We start from the raw sequence: 21,656 nt of genomic DNA, 5'->3' as shown, positions 1-21,656 counted from the left end.
ATTGATTGACAGTATTAGCCAAGCACGTGATTGAACAAAAGCTTTTAAATTTTCTTTTTGTTTATCCTTGTTCCTCAGCTTTGAGATGTTGAGTGATTCGGGTCACACTTGAGGCTTATGGAAATGTGCAAGACTCCCTCCCTCCAGCAACCTGATTCCGAATCAGGGCAACAGTTTACCCTGGCCTGGCCATCACATAGAGAGAGCTGTTTCATAGAGGGACAGCTGGGGTCAGAGGGAAGGAAAGGTGACATCCATTCCATCATGAAAGTGTCAAGTGGCTTTACATCAGACTTGCCTGATGCAACTCAGGGACATTTAAGCCCTTCTAGTGGAGAGGAAAAGGAAACTTTAAACTATTCCGAGTTGCAACACCAGCTCAGCCTATCACACAAATCCAGTGAGTGATTTTTCAAACTATTGTTTGGGCACCCGTGTCAAAATAGATCCCTTCCTGCTGCCTGTGAATCTATTGCAAGCTTCCGAGCAGAAAAAAAAAATGTTGAATGATTTAGAATGCAAAAGTGAACTCTAGTCCCCAGAATTCATAGCAGCTAAAACAACTTGATGGTGTTCCTTAGCAAAGAGGGATGTCCCTCACATGTAATTTAATTGGTTGACTGCATGCATTTCATGTCTTCTGTAAAAATAGTATATGGGCTATCACTGACATTTCTGCTTTATGTAGTGAATGCTGTAGAAATATGGGTTTTTATTAATATGTTTTTAATTTATATATGACAGCGGAATGCATTACATCCAAATTCTTAAAATCACTGTTTTAAAAACCCATATTATCCCCTGGAAAAAGCGGATTCTTAAAATAGTCATTTTAAGAATTTCCTTTTTTTTTGGCCCTCTTTGAATTTGCTTTGTTAAATTTTCTCCTTAGAAATGTGACCGGAACACGTTTGTGAATAATGATCAAGAAAAAAATGGCAAGGTACCTTTTCTAAAGTTGCTTTTTCTCCATTCACCACACTCATCTGATGTGATTCTGTCCTAGGATGAAGTCGAAGCCTCCTCATTTTTAAATTCCAGCTGACAAATTAGAATAATTTGATTTGCTAATGGGAAAATAAAAATATTTGCAATTCATTTTGACCACGAGAGAATCAGGGTGTCAAAGGTTCTCAGTAAACATGACATCATTACTGTGATGTGAATGGGACGTGTGATTATGGGGAGGTGATTATTATTCAGAACACAGTCAGAAAAGCTTTTGGCCTTTGAACTGATTTTAAAATAAGCTTTTCATGTTTGGTTTATTGGGGTGGAATATATGTAGATAATGGTCCTAGTAAGAATTTATTCTTCATTCCTTTTTTATCCTTTTTTGCTCTATTTCATTAGTAGAATTTAAAATAGTCTTCAGTGGAAACAATGCAGAATTATGGAAATATTAAAATATCCCCTAAAATAGAAAAAGAACCTCCATGTATATTGCACAGTTTCCGCTATTACCAATATCACATCAATTCTGTTATCCTGTTCTTTCTATATCACATAACTATTTCTGCATTGCAAACCATCCCATAACCTCCTCATTTAAAAAAAATAAAAAAGCTACTGTTGCTCCTGAGTCTCTTGTTTCTTTGGGTTGCATTTACCAATCTCAGCCATTCTTGTCTGATATTGAGAAGCTGGTGTTTGCATTTGTGTTCAGCTGTGGGTCACTGGGGGCTGGCTGGTCTAGGATGACTGGGTGTTGGTCAGCACTATAGTGGTGACATGAGGTGTGACAGTCATCTGACCGTAGAGTGGCCCAGGCTCATTCTTGTGGTAGCCAAACCATGTTCCCAGGGACAGAAAGAGAAAAAACTTGCATGGCTTGTTGGGATACAGACTCAGACCTCATTAGACCAAAGCCTGACAGATTCTAGAGGTCAGAAATTGCTTCTTGGGAGGATCTTGTGATAATTGTAATTCTAATAGAAGCTGCACAAATTAACCATCCTTTTTGGATTAGAATACTGTTAGTAGAGACCAGTCCTCTCACCATTAAGAATGAGGTGATCATCACCATCACTGCTCTGTTAGAGTTCTGTGCTCATTATATGCTACCCAACTTAACCCTAATAACTATGTTATGCTGCAGTCACTACCCCAGGCACTAGCAGGGATGGATGAGAGAGGGCAGATTACCTGCCCTGGGCTGCATAATATGTGGTGTCTTGTTCTGACTGAATTTTCAAAATCTTATTCTGTGCACATCATTCTCTTTTATTGGAGAGTCCACTGGTCTCTATAGCTTGGAGTCAACAAGAGCTTAGTAAACTGTCTTTCCTTTCCAAAGGCAGAAGATGAATTTAAGTCAAGCAAGTGAATTTGTATGTAGATTTGCCACCATATGGAATTCACTTACAAAAATTAGAGCTTGGTTGATAGAGTGATTGCCCAGCATGCATGAAGCCCAGAATTGAGAGAGAGAGAGAGAGAGAGAGAGAGAGAGAGAGAGAGAGAGAGAGAGAGAGAGAGAGAGAAATAAAATTGGAGGGATCTATGTGGCCACTTTGTAATATTGATCATATAATAGGTTACAGGTTTTTGTTTTAAAAAAAATACAGAGCACTTTTTTAATCTCTTGTTGCATCAGAAGTAGCCCTATGAGGTATGTCTGTGTTTGTGTAATACTCTTAATTCTTAACCCACCAGGCACCTGGAAAAGCACAGGTGGTCGGGGTGCATCAATTGTATGATATGACACTAGAATCTCTCTTCAGGTTGATGTCAGAGATGATGGTTTTTGTTTCCAAGGAGGAGTTAAAATAGAAAGATTAGATCCAGTTCATCCAGATGCAGGAACATTAATTGATTTGGTTTTGGATCTGAGTTAAAAATTAACGTAAGCTCTCAGATATCAGCTTTGTGAGTCTGGGTCTCCAAAATAGTTTAGTATATTTCACTCTTGTTTGAAGTATCAGCTCCATCCTGAGTTCCCATAATGGATTTTAGCTCTGCGGTCTGGCAGGAGAACTTAACCTCATATTCTTTCAAGAGAGATGAATGGGGATATAATTTTATTGCTGTCTTATTGTTGTAAAACAGGATTACTGAACAATGTGCCCTTTATGCATGGGACAATGAAATTAAGGCTGACTTTTCTTTCCCATCTAAAAGCTATTTGGAGGCTTCTGTCACCACTTAATGGAATCTTGCTTGCAGGGGGTCACACATTAACTTTCAGTAATTTTAATGATATAGCCTATGAGCCTACATTCACCTCAGGTAGATTGAAGCTATTCCCTGCAGGAGATAAGGTCAGAGGTAGAATTAACCATGACCCGTATTCTGGGACCTGATGAAGTCATCAATATTCTTTAGGTCTCTGAATAGGTAGTCTTTGTCTTATTTTTTTTTTTAAAGGCAGGGGTTCAATGTGGCATTTTTCATGGGGCAGAATTTCGTGGGTCAGGACCATGTACTGAATATCATTTGAATTCCAAAGTCAGATCACCACTATTGAACAACTTTTAGCCAAGAGCCAGTGTGTCCTATGCCAATTATGGACCCTCCAACCCACCAGCTCAAATTAGGAGAGTAACTGAAATTGACCCTCTCTGTTCTCATGTATTTGGTTGTCCTTCTATCAGAGTGAGATGATAGATGAGATATTAATCTGGAAATATGGTCTCCTAATAGCACCGTGGTTTCAAAAGCCTTGCCTCTTGTAAATGGAGGGCAGCTCATTAAACACATAGAGATGCCATTAAAGAGATCACTGTCGAGTATTAATGGAACAGAATATTAAATAATACATTGCAGGTAAGGAGTGATGTGCAATTGTAAATAATGAATTTATATCATAATTATGACACTGTTGCAGAAGAGAGAACAAAAAGAAAAATTTAAAGGAGAAGGCATTAGTTTTCTTTCGACTTTTTTTGTCTTCGAAATAGATGCATGACCTGTTAACTCCCAAATCTGTACCCATGTGTAAAGCTCAGTTTATTTAGTTTGATCAGTGTCTCCTTTTTTACAATAAAATCAACATTTTCTGTGTTTTATTTGTTTGATTAGAATAACACTTCTTTTAAAAGGGGGTGTCAATTAGCATACTGTAGCATGTACAAGTACTTTAGATTACTGATAAAAGTTCTCATTTTAGGAAATGTTCTGAAACAAGCCAAGTTGATTTTTTCTCTAATTCTCATTTTACCGATGGGGATCATTGGGATCAGAAAGAAATTGAATAATGTTGTTATTCTAGATCATAGTTTGGGGGAGAGTATAATGTAGGGGATTAATCTGACTTATTTTTTCCTTCAATCTAACTTTTCTTAAAGTAAAAATATAAACTGGATTTCTCTCCCTTAAAATTTTCAAAATTATAAAACAGTCACATCGGGTGCTACTTTAAATTTGATCTACTTCTCCTGTATAGGAAAGACATAGGTCATTGATCTTCTAAATTGCAATTTGTGAAATAAACAGTCAAAATACCTGGAATTCAATATAAATTTAGTGACTTCTCTGTGTCTGTCTTCATTCTTTCTTTCTTAAAAAAAAAAAAAGCAATTCTAAGGGAATAAAAAGAGTAACTGACTTTTTGGGGTGGGAGGGGAGAAAATTATACATTTGAAAAAGCAATATGATTTGAAGCATATTATCATTGTGTTGTTATTTTTCAAGACTATATAGTAAACAATGTTTATATATCTATTATTGCAATGTTTGGGGAAAAAATGATATATCCTACTATAAAGTAAAGGAAAATTGAAATTTTACCCTTATTCTGTTTCATTGGAAAATTTAATGGGACCAGTCTCGATTGGTGGTAACTTTGAAGTGAATTACACATTCTGCTTACATGGGAAGGTGTTATCTTCTGCTTGAATCAAACCCACCTCTGTAGTTTAGTGAAAATGGCTTATCCTCATTAGTTTGTTCTCTCCCCCCCCCTTCCCTATTCCTTGCTAAAAATATTCACTTCTATTGTGACAACATTGAACACAGCAAGATATTTCACAGAAGGATCCAAGATTTGTCTGTGTGATCCTTAGTGATGACTCTGATAGGGTTCGGTGCTTGTTAGAAAAAAAAAAAAAAAGATTGTAAAAGAGCTCCTTTTGAATCAAACTAAGTGAAATTATCCTCATAGCCATTGACGCTCCGTACACTGTATTAGGGAGCTTTTTAATAAAAATTTCCTTTGACTTGCAAACATGACTCATTGGAAAATTAATGGGACCAGTCTCGATTGGTGGCATACCTGTAATCTCAGCATCTCGGAGGGAGGCTGGGTCAGAAGGATCGCCAAGTTCAAAACCAGTTTTAACCACTTAGTGAGGCCCTACCAACTTAGCAAAAATGAGGTGCTCAAAATAAAAAATAAAATAAAAAGGGCTGAGGATGTGGCTCAGTGGTAAAGCACCCCTGGGTTCAACCCTTGGTATCCAAAAAAAAAAAAAAAAAAGAAAAAAGTTTATGATTTATATTATACTGTATATCAACTGTCATGTATTTTAAATATGAAGAAGAAACACATCACATTTTTTTGTGTGGAATTTGTAGAGAACAGGTTCATTAAAATGGTTTCAAACAGAAATATTTATTTTATTTCTGGGATGTTGACATTGGAGTACATGAACTGAAATATCATTCTCTTTATTTTTAGAGTTTCCAAGTTGTCCACATCTGCCCAGCTATCCAGGAGAAGTAAGAGAGACATTACCATTTTCAGTCTTTCTGGGCTTTCTCCTTCCTGAAGAGCGATGGGGACACTTTTAAGTGGAAGAGGATTCATCACATTTCCGATTCTCCTCCTGTTACAGTCGTCAGCAGCAACTGAAATACCACTCTCAGGTACAGCGACAGCTTTCAATTGTATTTGCATTTCAGTTTTTAAGTAGAATACTTGTGGATTGAGAATGTAACTTTTTCATCATATTTCTACATATTTTCCAACAATCTGTCATAAGGATTCATGCATGTTTTTCTTTCTTTCTTCCTTTCTTTGATGGATGACACTAGGCTACTATAATTATTTTGTAGCTCAGGATTTTTGTTTTTTATGCAAACGTGGCCTATAGCAAGAAACATGACTGATGAATAAGGTGATTTTTGCCATTTGTCTAAGATACTCTGCAATAGTACACACAGCTCTTATTTTTTTTATATGTTTAAGTCAGTTTATTTTAAGGATGATTTTTATTTAGAAATTACTGGCATTCAACAAATTGTAACAAAAAGGAATTGAGTAAATTTTGTATTCTTTCTCAAAATAATTATGTATTTTAGATGAAAACAGTTGAGGAAATAAGAAAACATCATTTTATAACTGAAATAATAAGCTGATACGATCTCCAAGACTAGCATATTATGTAATTATGTAATGTGTATTACATAATTATCCTCATAGCCATTGATGCAAATTTTACCCATCATAGATCAGATTTAACAAATGATAAGTCTTTAACAGTTCAAAAATTGTACATCAAGTACGGAATGTAGGTACTTAGAGAATATTTCTTATGTTGTAAAAATGCAGGCTATTAAAGATCCTTGAGAGGTTGTTGAGGAATTTTTATGGTACAGCTCAATGATGATTCCTTCTGTTTCTTCCATATATAATCTGAGAGTTATAAGAGGCATTGGTTGTTTATTAGGATCTTGGCATTGGACATGATCATTGTGAATAATCTGAATTCTAGAGAAATAGTCCTAACCTCATAAAATTCACTAAATGTAGAAAAGCGCTAACATTGAACTGCAACTTTTCCTTTTGAGGTACTCAGACTTTTTATGAATAAAAAAGAAAACAACTCTCTGACTATATACTACAATGTGTTTTTAAACCATTTCTGAGGGTGGTTTTAAATTATCTGTTGGAGAGGGGCTTCACCTCACCCAGTACCCTTCCATTTCCCCAGCTGGGAATCCCTTCTCTACTACTTATAATGGTTGGTTAGCTGGCCCCATGGCACACACCTATAATCCCAGTGGCTCGGGAGGCTGAGGCAGGAGGATCATGAGTTCAAGGACAGCCTCAGCAACTGAGCAAGGCCCTAAGCAACTTAGCGAGACCCTGTTTCTAAATAAAATACAAAACAGGGCTGGGGACGTGGCTCAGCGGTCGAGTGCCCCTGAGTTCTATCCCTGGTATCCCCCCAAACAAACAAATAAATAAAAGTATAACAGATGGTTAAGCCTCTGTTCACAATTCTCATTCCTTAAGGAATTTTACTCCCTGCCATATAGATAAATAGATTTAAAGTGCTGTGTACTTTGAGTGCAAATCTTCCAGCCTTTGTATGAACCGTGGAATTTCATTCTGGACTCGCCCACTTGCAGACCTTCTGGCTGAGAGTCTGAAGCACCCTTCAGTAAATTCTTTTCTACAAGCACGTGATGCCAAGGTACCAGCAGCGGAGGTGCCACCGACATTCGTGATCCCTATCCCTTTCTCTAACACCTACCTTTTCCTTGCGTCTTTTCTCCCTTGCTGATCAGGGTTGAAAGATGTGAAATTTGGTATTAATCCACGCACACATTTTTATCCTGGTTGTCTCGGTGACTTATTCATTTTCATGCTGTGATGTCCTTTGACGACGATTGTTATAAAATATTAATGGCTTGTTTTCAGAGCAACTGAATAGTATCTGTTTATTTCAGTCCTCCAGAGCACTCGCGGGTAAATGCGTCTAAGGCAGGTATCCAATTTGAATGTCAACGCGTCTGGTGTCTCTATAATTGGCCTAATTATAGAGGAAAGGATTTATAATGTAGAATATATATTCATATAAATACCCAAAGGTTATTAGCTCCATTCCCTGAATAATTAGTTATTGCTGAGCTTTTACAACCTTAGCAAATTTAAGAAAGAATAATGTTATAATAAACAAGTTGTTCTCAAATTATTAGCTGATGTCTTAGGGACTCTCACCATTGTGCTTCTTCTCTGCCCATTTATGACTCTAATAAGATTTAAATAATACAAATCTGCAGTGAGCTCAAGACTTAGAAATAACTGTCAATCAGAAACAAGGTAAATGTCAATGAATACATGGATTCTTTTTTTTTTTTTTTTTTTTGAGCATGGCTAAAATGCTTCTGAATATCCAACTGATAACTGAACCTAGTTATTATTCATAAAGTAATAACACTCTCTTATCAGATTTATTAGATAAAAATAAAGAAAATATAATTTGGGGATTGGGAAGGGAATTCAGGTATTATTCTAGGCTGATTGTTGGTGCTTAACATGCGGTTTGGTTTGTGGACCTTGGCAGTCCCAGTGATGCCTTCAGATGGTCGATGAAGTCAACTTGTTTTGAAATGTCCTTCATGTCATTTGCATTCATGATGCGAAAGCAAAGGTAGAAAACTGCTGCTGAGGAACAAGTCGGACCTCAGCTCCAAACCACACTACATAGTGCTCAAGGTTTTCTTCCTGGCTGAATTCTCATAGTAAAGCAAACCCCTCCAAAATACAGAACAGAGCAGCTCTGCTGGACACTGCAATTGCTGAAATTGGGAAGCATTCTTAAAACTTCCCTAACTCTCCATCCTTGACTTCATTGGCTAACTTTGGGATGCACCGGCCATGCAGCAGGTGTGAGATAATTCTGCTGAACCCTAGTGTGAGGACTGTCTCTTTCTTGCCTCTGGCAATTGCCTGAGACCTTGAGCCCTTTACTCGTGAAAGCATGACTGACAGATGAATTATGGTTGCTCACATATTTTCTTCCAAATGAACCCAGGAAGGCTGTCACTTCAAGATAAACAACCGACAGTCTACTGTCAATGATAAAATTGAAGTGTTCAAGCAAAAATTAGAATCCTGGAAAACTTATGTCCTTGACAATGACCTTGAGTTTCCCCCACATTTATGAGTTTTCTGATTGGATCAGTGGTGAGATGAAAAAGAGTGAATTTTTGATCTGCTGGGATGAAATGTGTCTCTGCTGAGAAGAGCTATAGAATTAATACTTTTTTGAAAGGACCACTGTGGGCTGTTCCAAAAATCATGCATAAGTTAAAAATAACAGGTAAATTTGTTTTAAGGCCGCAGAACACAAAAAAAGTTCATTGATAGGTTGCAGATTCTGCATTGCAATAAGCATGTCCTAGTCAGGGAGATGATCCTTCATCAGTCAGAAAGACTCTAAAATGTTCCACACTTCTAAGCTACATATCTGCATAAGGCTGATTTTTCTTCATATCTTTAAATAAATTAACCTCTTGCACCAGGAAGAATGCAGAAGCAGATACAGGATGTAGCTGCCTTCTCTTGAGAAATTGCAGAGATTTGCATTAATGTAAAAAAAAATGCTGCTCTCCACATGATAGCGTTATTCACAAAATGTTACTTATTTTAAAATGGATCGAATTATGTGACATGAATTAACATTTTAAATGATTTTCTGTTTTAATTCCACGTTGTAAATATGAGCTATATAACCTGCATGAAAAGAAGTGTTTCGGGCCCGACTTATAATTTTTAAGAGGTTAAATGAGTTTGAGACTAAAATTCTTGAAAACTACTCATTTAGGCTGCATCCTAAATATATGATTGTGAGAACAGAGAGTGAGTGATTTAGGGCCTGGTCAACATACCAGGTTTCAGGGTCCTATTTGATTTGTCCCTGTACTGGGGAATACTAGTCATCTATCTGGGCTCATTGCCTGAGGGCAGATTGCATTTCTCAAAATATATTTGCCAAAGATGGTTCCTGGTTCGAAACCTTTTGCATTTCCTTATGAATTCAACCTGGTGGCTTTATTGCAAGTTTTAAGGACTTTACTAAAAAAGGAGCATCTCAATTGGAAAAAAAAATGCAGTAAATCTGTGCTTGCATTTTTATCTGTTTCATATTCCAAATTTGATCCAAATCTGTATCTGTAATGCATTTTATTTATTCATCGATCCCCTTGTTATTTTAGTTCATTATTTCATAGTCACGACAGTTGAGTTGCTTAATGAAGGGAAAGGCAAAATCACCTCCTGCTTTTAAATTTTTTTATTTGCTTTGAGGCTTATTTAACTTGCCAATCACTAGCTGTGTGAGAGGATGAAGGGACACATTGAGCACCAAGTATGTGTCAACTGCAGCCCCCGACAGATTATGAACTGTCTGTTATTTTTTTGTATCAGTGAATATATGTCGGTTAAATTTTACAAGGGGAAACAGAAGTAACTGAAAAGATAAAAGAAAAAAAAAATTTTAACATGGAAAATGACGAACACTAAATCAATCCATGGGAAAACTTATTTTTAACAAAACCAATTCGCAGAAATCATAAGATAAAGAGAATGAGCGGGGTACATTTTCCTTTGTAATGAACAGTAAAGGATTTTTTGGAATCTTTTTTCCACGTGAGAGTTTAATGGTGGTAACAATGTGGAATCCACCGGTAATCATGAGTTGCTTGTGGGGACTGTCCCTGGGTAGAATGTTAGCATCTATGTAGCATCGTTGTCATTTAAGGTACATTCCTAGGAATTTATCACCAGGCAGTAATTCAATAGGAAAATCGTATCTGCTCTTGGATAGCTATTCAAATACATGTTACCTGGAAAGAAAAGAAATAGAAAAAAAAAAAAAAACCTCTTATGTTCAATAATAGAATTGGCAAGTAACTAAGTAACTCAGCCTATCAATGGGAAACACCAACAGAAAAGCAGTGAATTCATTTTAATATCTAGATAGAAGCATGGAGAGATCTAAGCAGAACTTCCCAAAGGACCGAATGAAGTAAAATATGTACTCATGTCAACAAGGACTGGATGCCAATCATTTTTGCAACAGATGTTTTTAAGACCGTGATAAGATAGTTTTTCTTTTGCTTTAAAAATCATGACGTTTTTCTGGGGTTCCGTATAATGAACATGTGTGGCACCTCAAAATGACAACCAGGAAGGACATTCCTTAGCAGAGAATACAGTTGTCCAGAGGAAGTCCCACTTGGTCTATGAATTGCACTTCCTTGTCAGCCCACAGAGAAAGCACAGTGGAAGGGTTTCTGCTACAACTCAGTAATTGTTGCCCACCTTCTGAAGACTTGTTCTCTAATTCAGTTCAACAGGTTCCAACCATCACTAAGCAGTCCACAGTGCAAGTCGCCTTTCCTTTCGATGAATATTTTCAAATTGAGTGTGAAGCCAAAGGAAATCCGCCACCCGAGTGAGTATCCCTTCAAACCACATAATCATGAAGCGCACACCGTCCTTCATGCTAATTTTTAATCTGACCACCGTGAACTTGTTGCATTATGAATGTAGAACGGAAGCTTAGGGTTTCCAAGTGTATGATACGAAGTCTATGAAAATAAAGTCTCCTAATTTTACACATTACCTAAGTGATATAAAAAAGTTACATCACAGCTGGGCAGGGTGGTGCACACCAGTCATCCCAGCAGCTCAGGAGGCTGAGGCAGGAGGATCGTGAGTTCAAAGCCAGCCTCAGCAACAGTGAGGTGCTAAGCAACTCAGTGAGACCCTGTCTCAAAGTAAAAAAAAATAAAAAGGGCTGAGGATGGGGCTCAGTTGTTAAGCACCCCTGGGTTCAAACCCCAGTACAAAACAAACAAACAAACAAACAAACAAAAAACCTTACATCACTGTCCACAGAACTGTGACTCTCTTATAATGGAGAAGGAATTTAACTGTGTGTGTGTGTGTGTGTGTGTGTGTGTGTAGACCCAATGCTGCCACATTTATTAAAAACATAAAAAAAATTATTTTCCTGTTTGTCTGTTGGTTTTATCTTAAAGGAATTAGGTTAAAGAAAATATTTGGGCTAGTACCAAAAAATATGTATGTAGGGTATTTTTCATTGTATTAAACAAGGAAATGGTGAAATAAGTAAAATAGTAACCATTTGACAGAAGACAGTAGAGTAATAAAATATGTGTTTAGTACCTTTATAAAATGAACACAATTCAATTGGCAAAGTTATGTGTTTAGCATGGTCTCAAATACATGACTAACTAATAGAACTGGCGTGTGTGTTTTTGATGTTGAATGAGCTCTTTGCACAAACACTTGCACATGTACACACACACACAATTACATTGTACATTTATATTTATTGTAGTCTTTAAACTATAAATAATGATACTGCATTACATTTCTAATTGTAAAAAAGAAATTTAAATAACAGGGACAGAACAAAACCAGTCTTTGGTTTTATTGTCTTCATTGAGACTGCATTTGTACAGTTTTTAAGATCTCTCAGATTCTTCTGAGACCCTTGTTTATATTATATTGTATTCTACTGTATTATGTTTGTACCATAAAATGTCTTGGTTTTGTCGCTTTGTGTATTTGTGTGTAAATATCTTTAAAAATTAAGAACCCTTAGGATTTTTAGGAACATGAAGTTGATTTTTCTCTTGTAGGTTTTCGTGGACTAAGGATGACAAGCCTTTCAATCTTTCGGACCCTCGGATAATTGTGTCTAACAATTCGGGAACATTCAAGATCCCAAATGAGGGACACATATCTCACTTTCAAGGGAAATACCGCTGTTTTGCTTCTAATAAACTAGGAGTGGCTATGTCGGAAGAAATAGAATTTATAGTTCCGGGTAAGTGTTCCATTCATCGTCAACCGTTTTAGTTAAGTATTAGAGAAGTGTTGCATCCGGCTGTCATTGAATAAAGCAATATTGATTTAGGCCATTTATATATGCCTTATCATTCATGGGAAGGGGAAAATCTCTTCCAGGTCTTGATAACTTAAGATTGGATGACTTTGGAAAGCAACATAATTTGCTGTTTCTATAACCTTAGATCTGACAAGAGAGAAAATAATACTCACCGTGTTTCCTAGGATCAGGATTAAGTTTTACATATTATTAGATCAGCTAAACTAATCTGCAGTGATGGAAAATTCCAAAGCTTCAGTGTCAACACACATTAATTTCTTGATAAGTCAGTACCTATGGGTTGGGCAATGCTTAGGGGCCAGGATGTCCCTGCAGCTCTCTGGGTGATCCACATGGATGGAGATACCATCATCCTTGGGTTGAATCTTAGGAAACTTTCTACCTTGGTGCATGAATCTGGGGGAGTGCACTTAAAAAGTTATGTACTGGATCCTAAATGCTTCAACAAGAAGCTACCAGACACCTGTCTCATTTTTTTTTTGGGTGAAGCAAAACAACTTACGTGGTCCCAGTAAATGGATAGAGCTAGAGACTGTCATGCTAGGTGACATCAATCAATTGTCGAATGTTTTCGCTGATGTGTAGAAGCTAAACCAGAATAAAGGGGTGGAGAGGGGAAGAAGAGGAGTTCAGTAGATTAGACAAAGGGGAATTAAAGGAAGGGAGGGGGGATTGGAATAGGAAAGACAGTAAAATAAATCATATTAATGATTTTCCTGCATACACATATGAAAACACCTAAGTTAAACCCACCATGGTGCCCACTCACCAGAATGGGGTCCTAATTAGAATAAGATATATTCCTTACTTTTATAATTTTATCAAAATAGATTTTGCTGTTATGTATAATATATAACTAAGAAGAAACAATAAAAAGTAAAAAATAAATAATGAGTTGGTGGCATGTTACATGTTATGCTATGGTTTAGATGTGAGGTGTCCCCCAAGAGCTCACGTTGAGACAATGTAAGAAGGTTCAGAGGAAAAATCATTGGGTTATTAAGGGTCTTAACCCAATCAGTAAATTAATCCCCTGATAGAGATTAACTGAGTGGTAACTGAAGTGGTAGGGTATGGCTGGAGGTAGAACTGGGGTATGGCTTTGGGTATATATTTGTATCTGGCGCGTGGAGTCTCTCTCTGCCTCCTGGTCACCTGGATGTGAGCTGCTTCCCTCTGCCACCCTCACCTCCCATAATTTTCACCCCCACCTTGAGCCCCAAGGAATGGGGCTGGCCTTCTATGGACTAAGACCTCTGAAACTGTGAGCCCTTAAATAAACTTTTCCTCCCCTAAAATTGTTCTGGTCAGGTCCTTTAGTCACAGCAATGAAAAATCTGACTTAAACCCATGGTCCCCCTTAAATAATGTGGGTACCCATTAGCAGAGGAGACCGAGCCATCTCTAACAAATATGGCAAACTGTGAATCACTTTGTCATTGAGGGTATTATTTATACGCAGAATAGAAAAAAAATATAAGAAGCAAATCTAAGTATATCACAAATTGAAGATGTAAGTAGATAGAATAATTGCTCCAAGTGAAGGAGAATCTATAAAGTGTAGTACAGCAATTCTAAACCATAAGCATACAAAATTATTAAATTGAAAGAGATGGAAAAGCTGTTCTGAATAAATGTTTTCCAAATGGAAGCAGGTATTCATCATATCAGTCCAAATAAATTTTATTTTAAACAGACCTTTTCTGGAAGTTAATTCACTAGGATATATGATACTGAAATGTATACATCAAAAGTAGACCTGAAAGGAGAAATAGGCAAATCTGTTATACTAGTGAGAGATATTAAATATATCTCTTTCATTATTTTGTAACTCAATCAGAGAAAAACATTAGTAATCCCATAAAAATTTAAACAACCCAGTTATAAGCTCGAGCTAATTAACATGTATAGAATATTGTATCTAAAACTGTGAAATGCATTTTTTTTCCATGGGTAAGGGAAGAAAAATTATATTTGAAAACATTGAACTATGAAAGAAATGCAATCAAAATATAATGAAGCTACAATCACTATAAATGGAATCTAAAGACAACTTACATATTTGAAAACTCATTAACATTTTTCTAACTAATCATAGGTTCAATAAGTGTTTTAGTCAGATTTTTTTTTTTTTTTTTTTTTTTTGCGACTGTGATCAAAAGACCTGATAAGAACAACTTAGAGAAGGAAAAGTGTATTTGGGTCTCATAGTTTCAGAGGTCTCATTCCCATGGATGGCTGAATCCATCGCTCTGGCCCGGAGGTGAGGCAAAACATCATGGTGGAAGATATAAGTAGATAGAATAAATGCTCCAACTTAAGGAGAATCTATAAAGTGTAGTATAGCAATTCTAAACCATAAGCATACAAAATTATTAAATCGAACGTGGAGTCTCTCTCCTGGCAGAGAGAGCTGCACTCACCAGAGACAAAATATAAACCCCAAAGGCCTGCCCTCCATCCACACCCTACCAGATCATAGTCACCACCTAGTTAATCCACGTCAGTGGACTAATGCATTGATTAGGCTCAGGGTCTCATACGTAAACCAATCGTCTCACCTCTAAACTTTCTTGCACTGTCTCATGTATAAGCTTTTGGGCAACACCTCATATCTAAAACCATAGCAATACGGGGAAAGAGAAAATACTGTCAAGTGAGGATAGTGAAAATTCCATGCAACAAAACATGTTCGATGAAGTTAATAGCATTATGTACAGGAATATTTATCATCTTTAAAATGTAGGAAAAGGAGAAGGGATAAAAATTCAATGATGTAAGCTTCTTAGGTAACATAATTTTGGGGTGAAATTGACTGATCTGACTTAAGACAATAAAATAAAGTGAAGGGAGACATACTGTGGATCCAGAAAATAAATTCAACTGAGCGATGTATATAACCATTATAGTGAAAAATATACATCTTCATTTACTTTGGTGCCTGGAAGGATTTTAGTTGTATTTCTTTCCTTCTTCACATTCTTTACCTTTATTTTATGGATCACCTTTTTATGTACTCAAAATTACTAAGTACACAGCATAGTGATCCATCTGAAATAGATGTTCTGGATTATTGAGGTATTATAACCATAGTAATTGACACAGCATATACATGGGCTTTGGAAATTGGCTTTAGAAGTTTAAATTTGCAATGATGTTTAATAGGAAGTGCCCATGAACTCTAGATCAGGAAGTATTGCCTTGAAATTTGTGGCTGAGAATCCCGAGACTCTATTATATAGAGAGTCAGCTATACCTGTACTGAACTTGTATAGACTTTTTCCCTGTTACTATTCCCTAAACATACAGCATAACAACTATTTCTATAACATTTACATTATGTTAGATGTTATATATAGTCTAGATATGATTTAAAGTATGTGGGGTGATGCAGGCAGATTATGTGCAAATATTATGTCATTACGTATAAGGGATTTGAGCATCACAGATTTTGCTATCCAAAGTAAATCCCACATTTCTACCTGAGGGAAACTCTGTATATGTAGCTACCAGAAATAAATTAAGATTAGAAATTTGAGAGACAGAAGAAGAGAGAAAGAGATTAAGCATCTGTTTTAGAAGACAAGAAGACATCAGGGTGATACCTAACCTGAATTCTAGTGGTTGCTATGGAGACACAAAAGAAAAGGCAGTCACCAGACCTATTGCAGAGAAAGAAGTGGCATGACTGAGTGTGAGATTCTACAATTAAAAGATTTTTTAAAATGTTTTCTCTCATTAGCTAAGTAGACTAAGTGCACAGACGAACAAAGGATCCACGGTAATTCTGGGCCAGAATATGACAGTATTATAGTTAAGAGATGGAGAGTTGAATCTAAACTACACTGTGGGTAATTGCTGTCTCTCTTTCTGCTGCTCTAGTAAAGATCAAAATAAATTGGGTTTCTTATGCATCATTTCCAGCCTTTCCTGAAATTATTTTATCATTGGACAGCTTTCCGTAATCATCTATATGTTGAATAGGACTATCACTCCAGTCCTTAGGCGTTTATCAATCTGAGACCATTTAAAACTTCCGACACAACCTCTAACAATGGATTTTCCTCTTAAGCTTTAGAGAATCGATTCTTCTTTTATATTAATAGGAGCTTTGCCATTTCAGTTGTTGTTCGCTATAAATGCAGACTTTTATACGCATGGTTTAGTTATTTCTATTTTCAACAATATTTCCATTTAGTTTCCTATGGAAAGAGTGAAGGAAAAAAAAAAAAAGCCCAATAAGCAGAATGTACCATTTACACATACTTGAGAAATCATTGAACTAAATTGGTTTTCTAAGATGCAGCATAGGGATTTAGTCGGTGAACTAGTCAACAAGCCTTCATTAAGCTCTTCTCATATGCCATCCATTTTCCTAGGTGTAATATAGTCAGCTTTCTATCCTTATAAAAAAATAATAACTTATGAAGTGAAAAAAAAGTATTTGGGCCCATGGTTTTGGAGGTTCCATTTCCATGGTGGGCTGACGTCATAGCTTTGGGCCTGTATTGAGGCAGACATCATGGAGGGAGTGTGAGAGAGTCCAAAACCTGCTTACATGATGAGCTGGGGCAAAGAAAAAGAGGAAGAGGCCAAGGATCTGTTATCTCCTAGAAGGACACGCCCCCGATAACCTAAGGACCTCTCACTAAACCCCGCCCCTCAAAGTCTTGCCACCTCCCAACAGCGCCACCTTGTGGACCAAGCTTCTAACACATAGGCCTTTGGTACCCCAGCCATAGTGGTAGGTAATAATATAGGACTTAATGTGGGTGTGGTAGTGTGTGTGTATGTGGGAAATAGAAACTTTTTTTTTTGCCTTCATTATAAACTATCCATAGAGTTTAATATAATTATATAAATAATGGTACTTATTATAGTACCCTTTAGGAGTCAGATCAGGTCTCTCCATGTAACATTCTAACCTATCCCAACTTCTACTGATTTTTCTGTTCTCTGATTTTTAAAATCCTTTTAAGTTATATGCAATGCCAGGATATACCCTGACGTAATCACAAAATCATGGATCACAGCCCACTCTAATTCAATCCCTAGTACCCTCCCTCCACTCCACTGATCCCTCTTCAATCCACTTACAATTCACTTTTTCTTCGTTAATTAGTGTCCTCTGGATACACCCAATACTGGTACCCACCATCCACATCCATGCACACACATGCAAAAACTCACTTGAGTTTCATTCCACTGATCTTTCCTCTATTTTGATGAAATTCCATCTCACTCTTTTTTCTTTCTCTCTCCTATTTTTTTATTTTCTATAATTCTTACCTCTCCTTCTATTTTGGATTAGTTTCTTTGTATCAGAGAAAATATTGTACCTTTGACTTTTTGGGACTGGTTCATTTCACTTAGTATAATATTATCCACTTCCATTCATTTACTGGCAAATGCCATAATGCCATTCTTCTTTATGACTGAGTAATACTCCATATCTTTATCCATTCATCTGTGGAAGGGCATCTGGGCTGGTTCCATAGCGTGGCCATTGTGAATTGTGCTGCTATAAACATTGATGTGGCTATGTCACTGTCCTGTGCTGATTTGAAATCTTTTGGATACATGCTGAGAAGTGAGATTGCTGGGTCATGTGGTGGTTCCATTCCTGGTTTTTTGAGGAATCTCCATACTACGTTCCATGGCGGTTGCACTAATTTGTAGTCCCACCCACAACACATGAGTGTGCCTTTTCCCCCACATTCTTGCCAACATTTATTATTACTTGAATTTTTCATACTTGCCCTTCTGGCTGGAGTGAGATGAAGTTTCAATGCAGTTTTGATTTGCATTTCTCTAATTGCTAGAGATGTTGGACATTTTTCCATATATTGATTGCCCATTACTATTTCTTCTTTTGAGAAATTCCTTTTGAGGAATTTCTTATTTTGAGAAATGTCTGTTCTTTTTTTTTTTTTGAGTTCTTTGTATATTCTGGATATTAATTCCCATCTGAGAAGCAGGTGGCAAAGATCTTCCATTCTGTAGGCTCTTTCTTTACACTTCTGTTTCCTTTGCTATGCAGAAGCTTTGTAGTTTGACGCCATCAGATTTTTTTTTTTTGGTGGGGGGTTACTGGGGATTGAACTCAGGGGCCCCCAATCACTGAGCCACATCCCCAGCCCATATATATATATATATATATATATATATATATATATATATATATATATAATTTAGAGACAGGGTCTCACTGAGTTGTTTAGCACCTCACTTTTGCTGAGGCTGGCTTTGAACTCAAGATCCTCCTGTCTCAGCCTCCTGAGCCACTGAAATACAGGCATGTGCCACTGTCCCACACACCATCACAGTTTCTTGATGTTTGATTTTATTTCTTGTGCTTTAGGGAGTCTTGTTCAAGAAGTGCTGACACGTCGGAGGGTTGAGCCTACATTTTCTTCTTGCAGTTGTGGGATTTCTCATCTAATTCCTAGATCTTTGGTCTGCTTTGGCCTTTGTGCAGGGTGAGAGATGGGGTTACATTTCATTCTTCTGTGTATGGATTTCCAGTTTTCCCAGCACCATTTGTTAAAAGGGCCATCTTTTCCGCACCGTATGTTTCAGGCTATCTTGGCCACGTCATGGTTTTAACTGTATTAAATGCACAGGGTGGGACTTTTTTAGTAAAAAAAATATATTTAGTGCAACATCATTGTGATTTTTGTATTTAAACAATTGCAACATCCCCTTCAAACTTCTCTCTGCTCATTTGCACGTAATCTCTTTTCCCACCTGTCAGCCATTGCTACTGACCCATCAAATTTTTCCTTCTCTAAATTTAATTTTCTGGACATTTTATGCAAAAGGAATCATAGGCGGTTTTTTTTTTCCACGTGGTTTCTTTCTCGTAGTGTTTATTTTTTTTTTCTGCTGCAGTTCATGTGTGCTGTGGCATATCTCAGTACTTGCTCCTTTCTGTTCCTGAGTAATAATCCATCATATGGATGAACCTCATTGTTTTTTTTCCCTTCTATTCATATGTTGGTGACTACTTAGATTATTTCCACTTCCCTGGCTATTATAAATGGCGCTGTTGTAAAGTCTCTGGTGTCTTTAAAGCATTTAGTGGTGTCCTTGTTGGAGATTGTCGTACAAATTAATTAGAATCCTTAAAAGTAAGAAAGATGGTGGGCTATCATATCCTCCCTCCTTTCATTGCTTTGGAAATGCTGCATGAATGCATATTGTTAGTGATTGATTTATCCTGCAGAGGCTGACGAAGAAAAGAAAGAATAAAAGTAATCACTCAGTGTCCACATGCTATGGAAATAATCTAAGAAATGGTGGACTCAGAGATGAAATCATCTATATAATGTTTTAATAAAACCCAATTAGAGTGACTAATGTGCCCGCTCCCTACATTTGCATATCTTCCTCAGATTCCTCAGGACAAGTTACCTTAAGACCAAACCTGGGCTTCTTACCATTCTGGTTTGGGAGGGGTAGGAGAAGAAAAAAAACACGAGTCTGTTACTATGTGAAACCCACCAAAGACGATCGGTTTGCTCAGTTGAGAGGACAACTTTGAATTTTCAGGGTTTAACTATGGCTGAGGGTTTTGCACTCATTCATCAGGGTTCGTGAATGATGGGCGTGAAGCGGGCTGCATTGGAGTTCCTTCCTCGGCGGGGATTCATTAGAAGCTCATGGGCTGAAAGGAAGACTGCAGTCCTAAGTGGATTAATGGGGTACTCTACAGGAAATGGGAATCAATTAAATCTCCTTACAGATGGAAGCTGAGGGTGGGGGGACTTCAGCCCGCAAGCTCGGTAGCCTGCATTCATGATAATGACGGCGGGCTAGAAGCCATGTGCCAAGCACATTGAAGCAAAATCTACAGCACTCAAAAGCTCACCAGGCCAGTTCTGTAAACAGAAAGACAAGTCAAAATAGATAGAGCTCTTTGGCAAAGAAAGATTATCCCAGGGATGGGTAGGGGGAAATAATTCAATAAATAAATCATAGGCTGTACATGGAATATGCAATCTCCACTCCCCTCTCCACTTCCTCTTTCAACTATCTGTATAAAATCACCAAAGTTGTTAAAATACAGGCTTACAAGGAGCATCCAGGGCAGCAGCAGAGGAGAACGCGCCAGTCCTTTGCTGGTCTCATCTCTAGGCACGTGGCTGTGTGTATCCTGCAAAGGTGCAATATCTGAATAGTTATCATGTATATTGAGCACTTTTGAGATGCCAGGGATTATTTCAGTTGGTTCATATGAAATATGATATTTAAACTTTGACACAAATCAAGTTAGTTAGGCGTCACTGTGTTTTGCATTTTACAAATGAGGATACTGAAGCATATTACCTAAGAAAATTCAAGGACCAAGGTAGCGGTTAACCCAAAGATACTGACTTCAGAGTTCATAGGTGTGACTTGATGCCTTATGGTGTTATACACCATCTACTCTGATGGTTCAGGTTACATATGCTCTAATTATGCAGAAAGATGTGCTTCCTTGAAAATAGCTTGGGGCAGGTGTGGTGGCCCACACCTTTAATCCCAGTGGCTCAGGAGACTGAGGCAGAAGGATCACAAGTTCAAAGCCAGCCTCAGCAATTCAGCGAGGCCCTAAGCAACTTAGCAAGGCCCTGCCTCAAAACAACAACAACAACAACAAATATATATATATATATATATATATATATATATATATATATATATATATATATATATATATATTTTGAGATGTGGCTCAGTGATTGAAAAAGTAGCTTGGTAGTAGAATAGCAGAATCATATAGCAGGGAAACCTTTAACTTTATTTCTTTAAGGCCCAACAAAATCTGCAGTGTTCCATAACTTGGTAGTGGTGAAGCCACCAATTCCTTTTACCTCCAAGTGACACAGGTGTGAATTCTACTGAAACTCCCTGAAAGGTAAAGTTATTAGTGAGATGGTACAGGGGCACTGCTCAGGCTAGAAACCACTTTATCCTGTGGCATATCTTCTAGATACAAAATCTTTTGTCAAAGCCTTCTCTATTTTCATACAAAGAGGTTATTTTTTTCTGTATGTTGGATTG

The 21,656-nt window shown here is 37.2% G+C and overlaps 1 protein-coding gene across 7 annotated transcripts in view; it reads left to right on the top strand.

Moving 5' to 3' along the window:
* Positions 1 to 21,656, top strand: part of Chl1 (cell adhesion molecule L1 like) — a 192,125-nt gene that overhangs the window by 106,005 nt on the left and 64,464 nt on the right. For all 7 annotated transcript variants that reach the window (XM_058573011.1, XM_046425670.2, XM_046425672.2 and 4 more), the window contains 3 exons: positions 5,618 to 5,805; positions 11,021 to 11,126; positions 12,343 to 12,530. In XM_058573011.1, the coding sequence (XP_058428994.1) occupies positions 5,715 to 5,805; positions 11,021 to 11,126; positions 12,343 to 12,530 (385 nt within the window). In that variant the 5' untranslated portion in view covers positions 5,618 to 5,714. The remainder of the gene's footprint in view (positions 1 to 5,617; positions 5,806 to 11,020; positions 11,127 to 12,342; positions 12,531 to 21,656) is intronic.

The sequence above is a fragment of the Marmota monax genome, unplaced genomic scaffold, assembly GCF_021218885.2.
Source record: "Marmota monax isolate L192 unplaced genomic scaffold, Marmota_monax_Labrador192_F-V1.1 WCK01_AAM20220418_F8-fsc00028, whole genome shotgun sequence".
NCBI lineage: Eukaryota > Metazoa > Chordata > Mammalia > Rodentia > Sciuridae > Marmota > Marmota monax.
The sequence above is the reverse complement of the archived record's forward strand: the minus strand, read 5'-3'. Positions and strand labels throughout refer to the sequence as shown.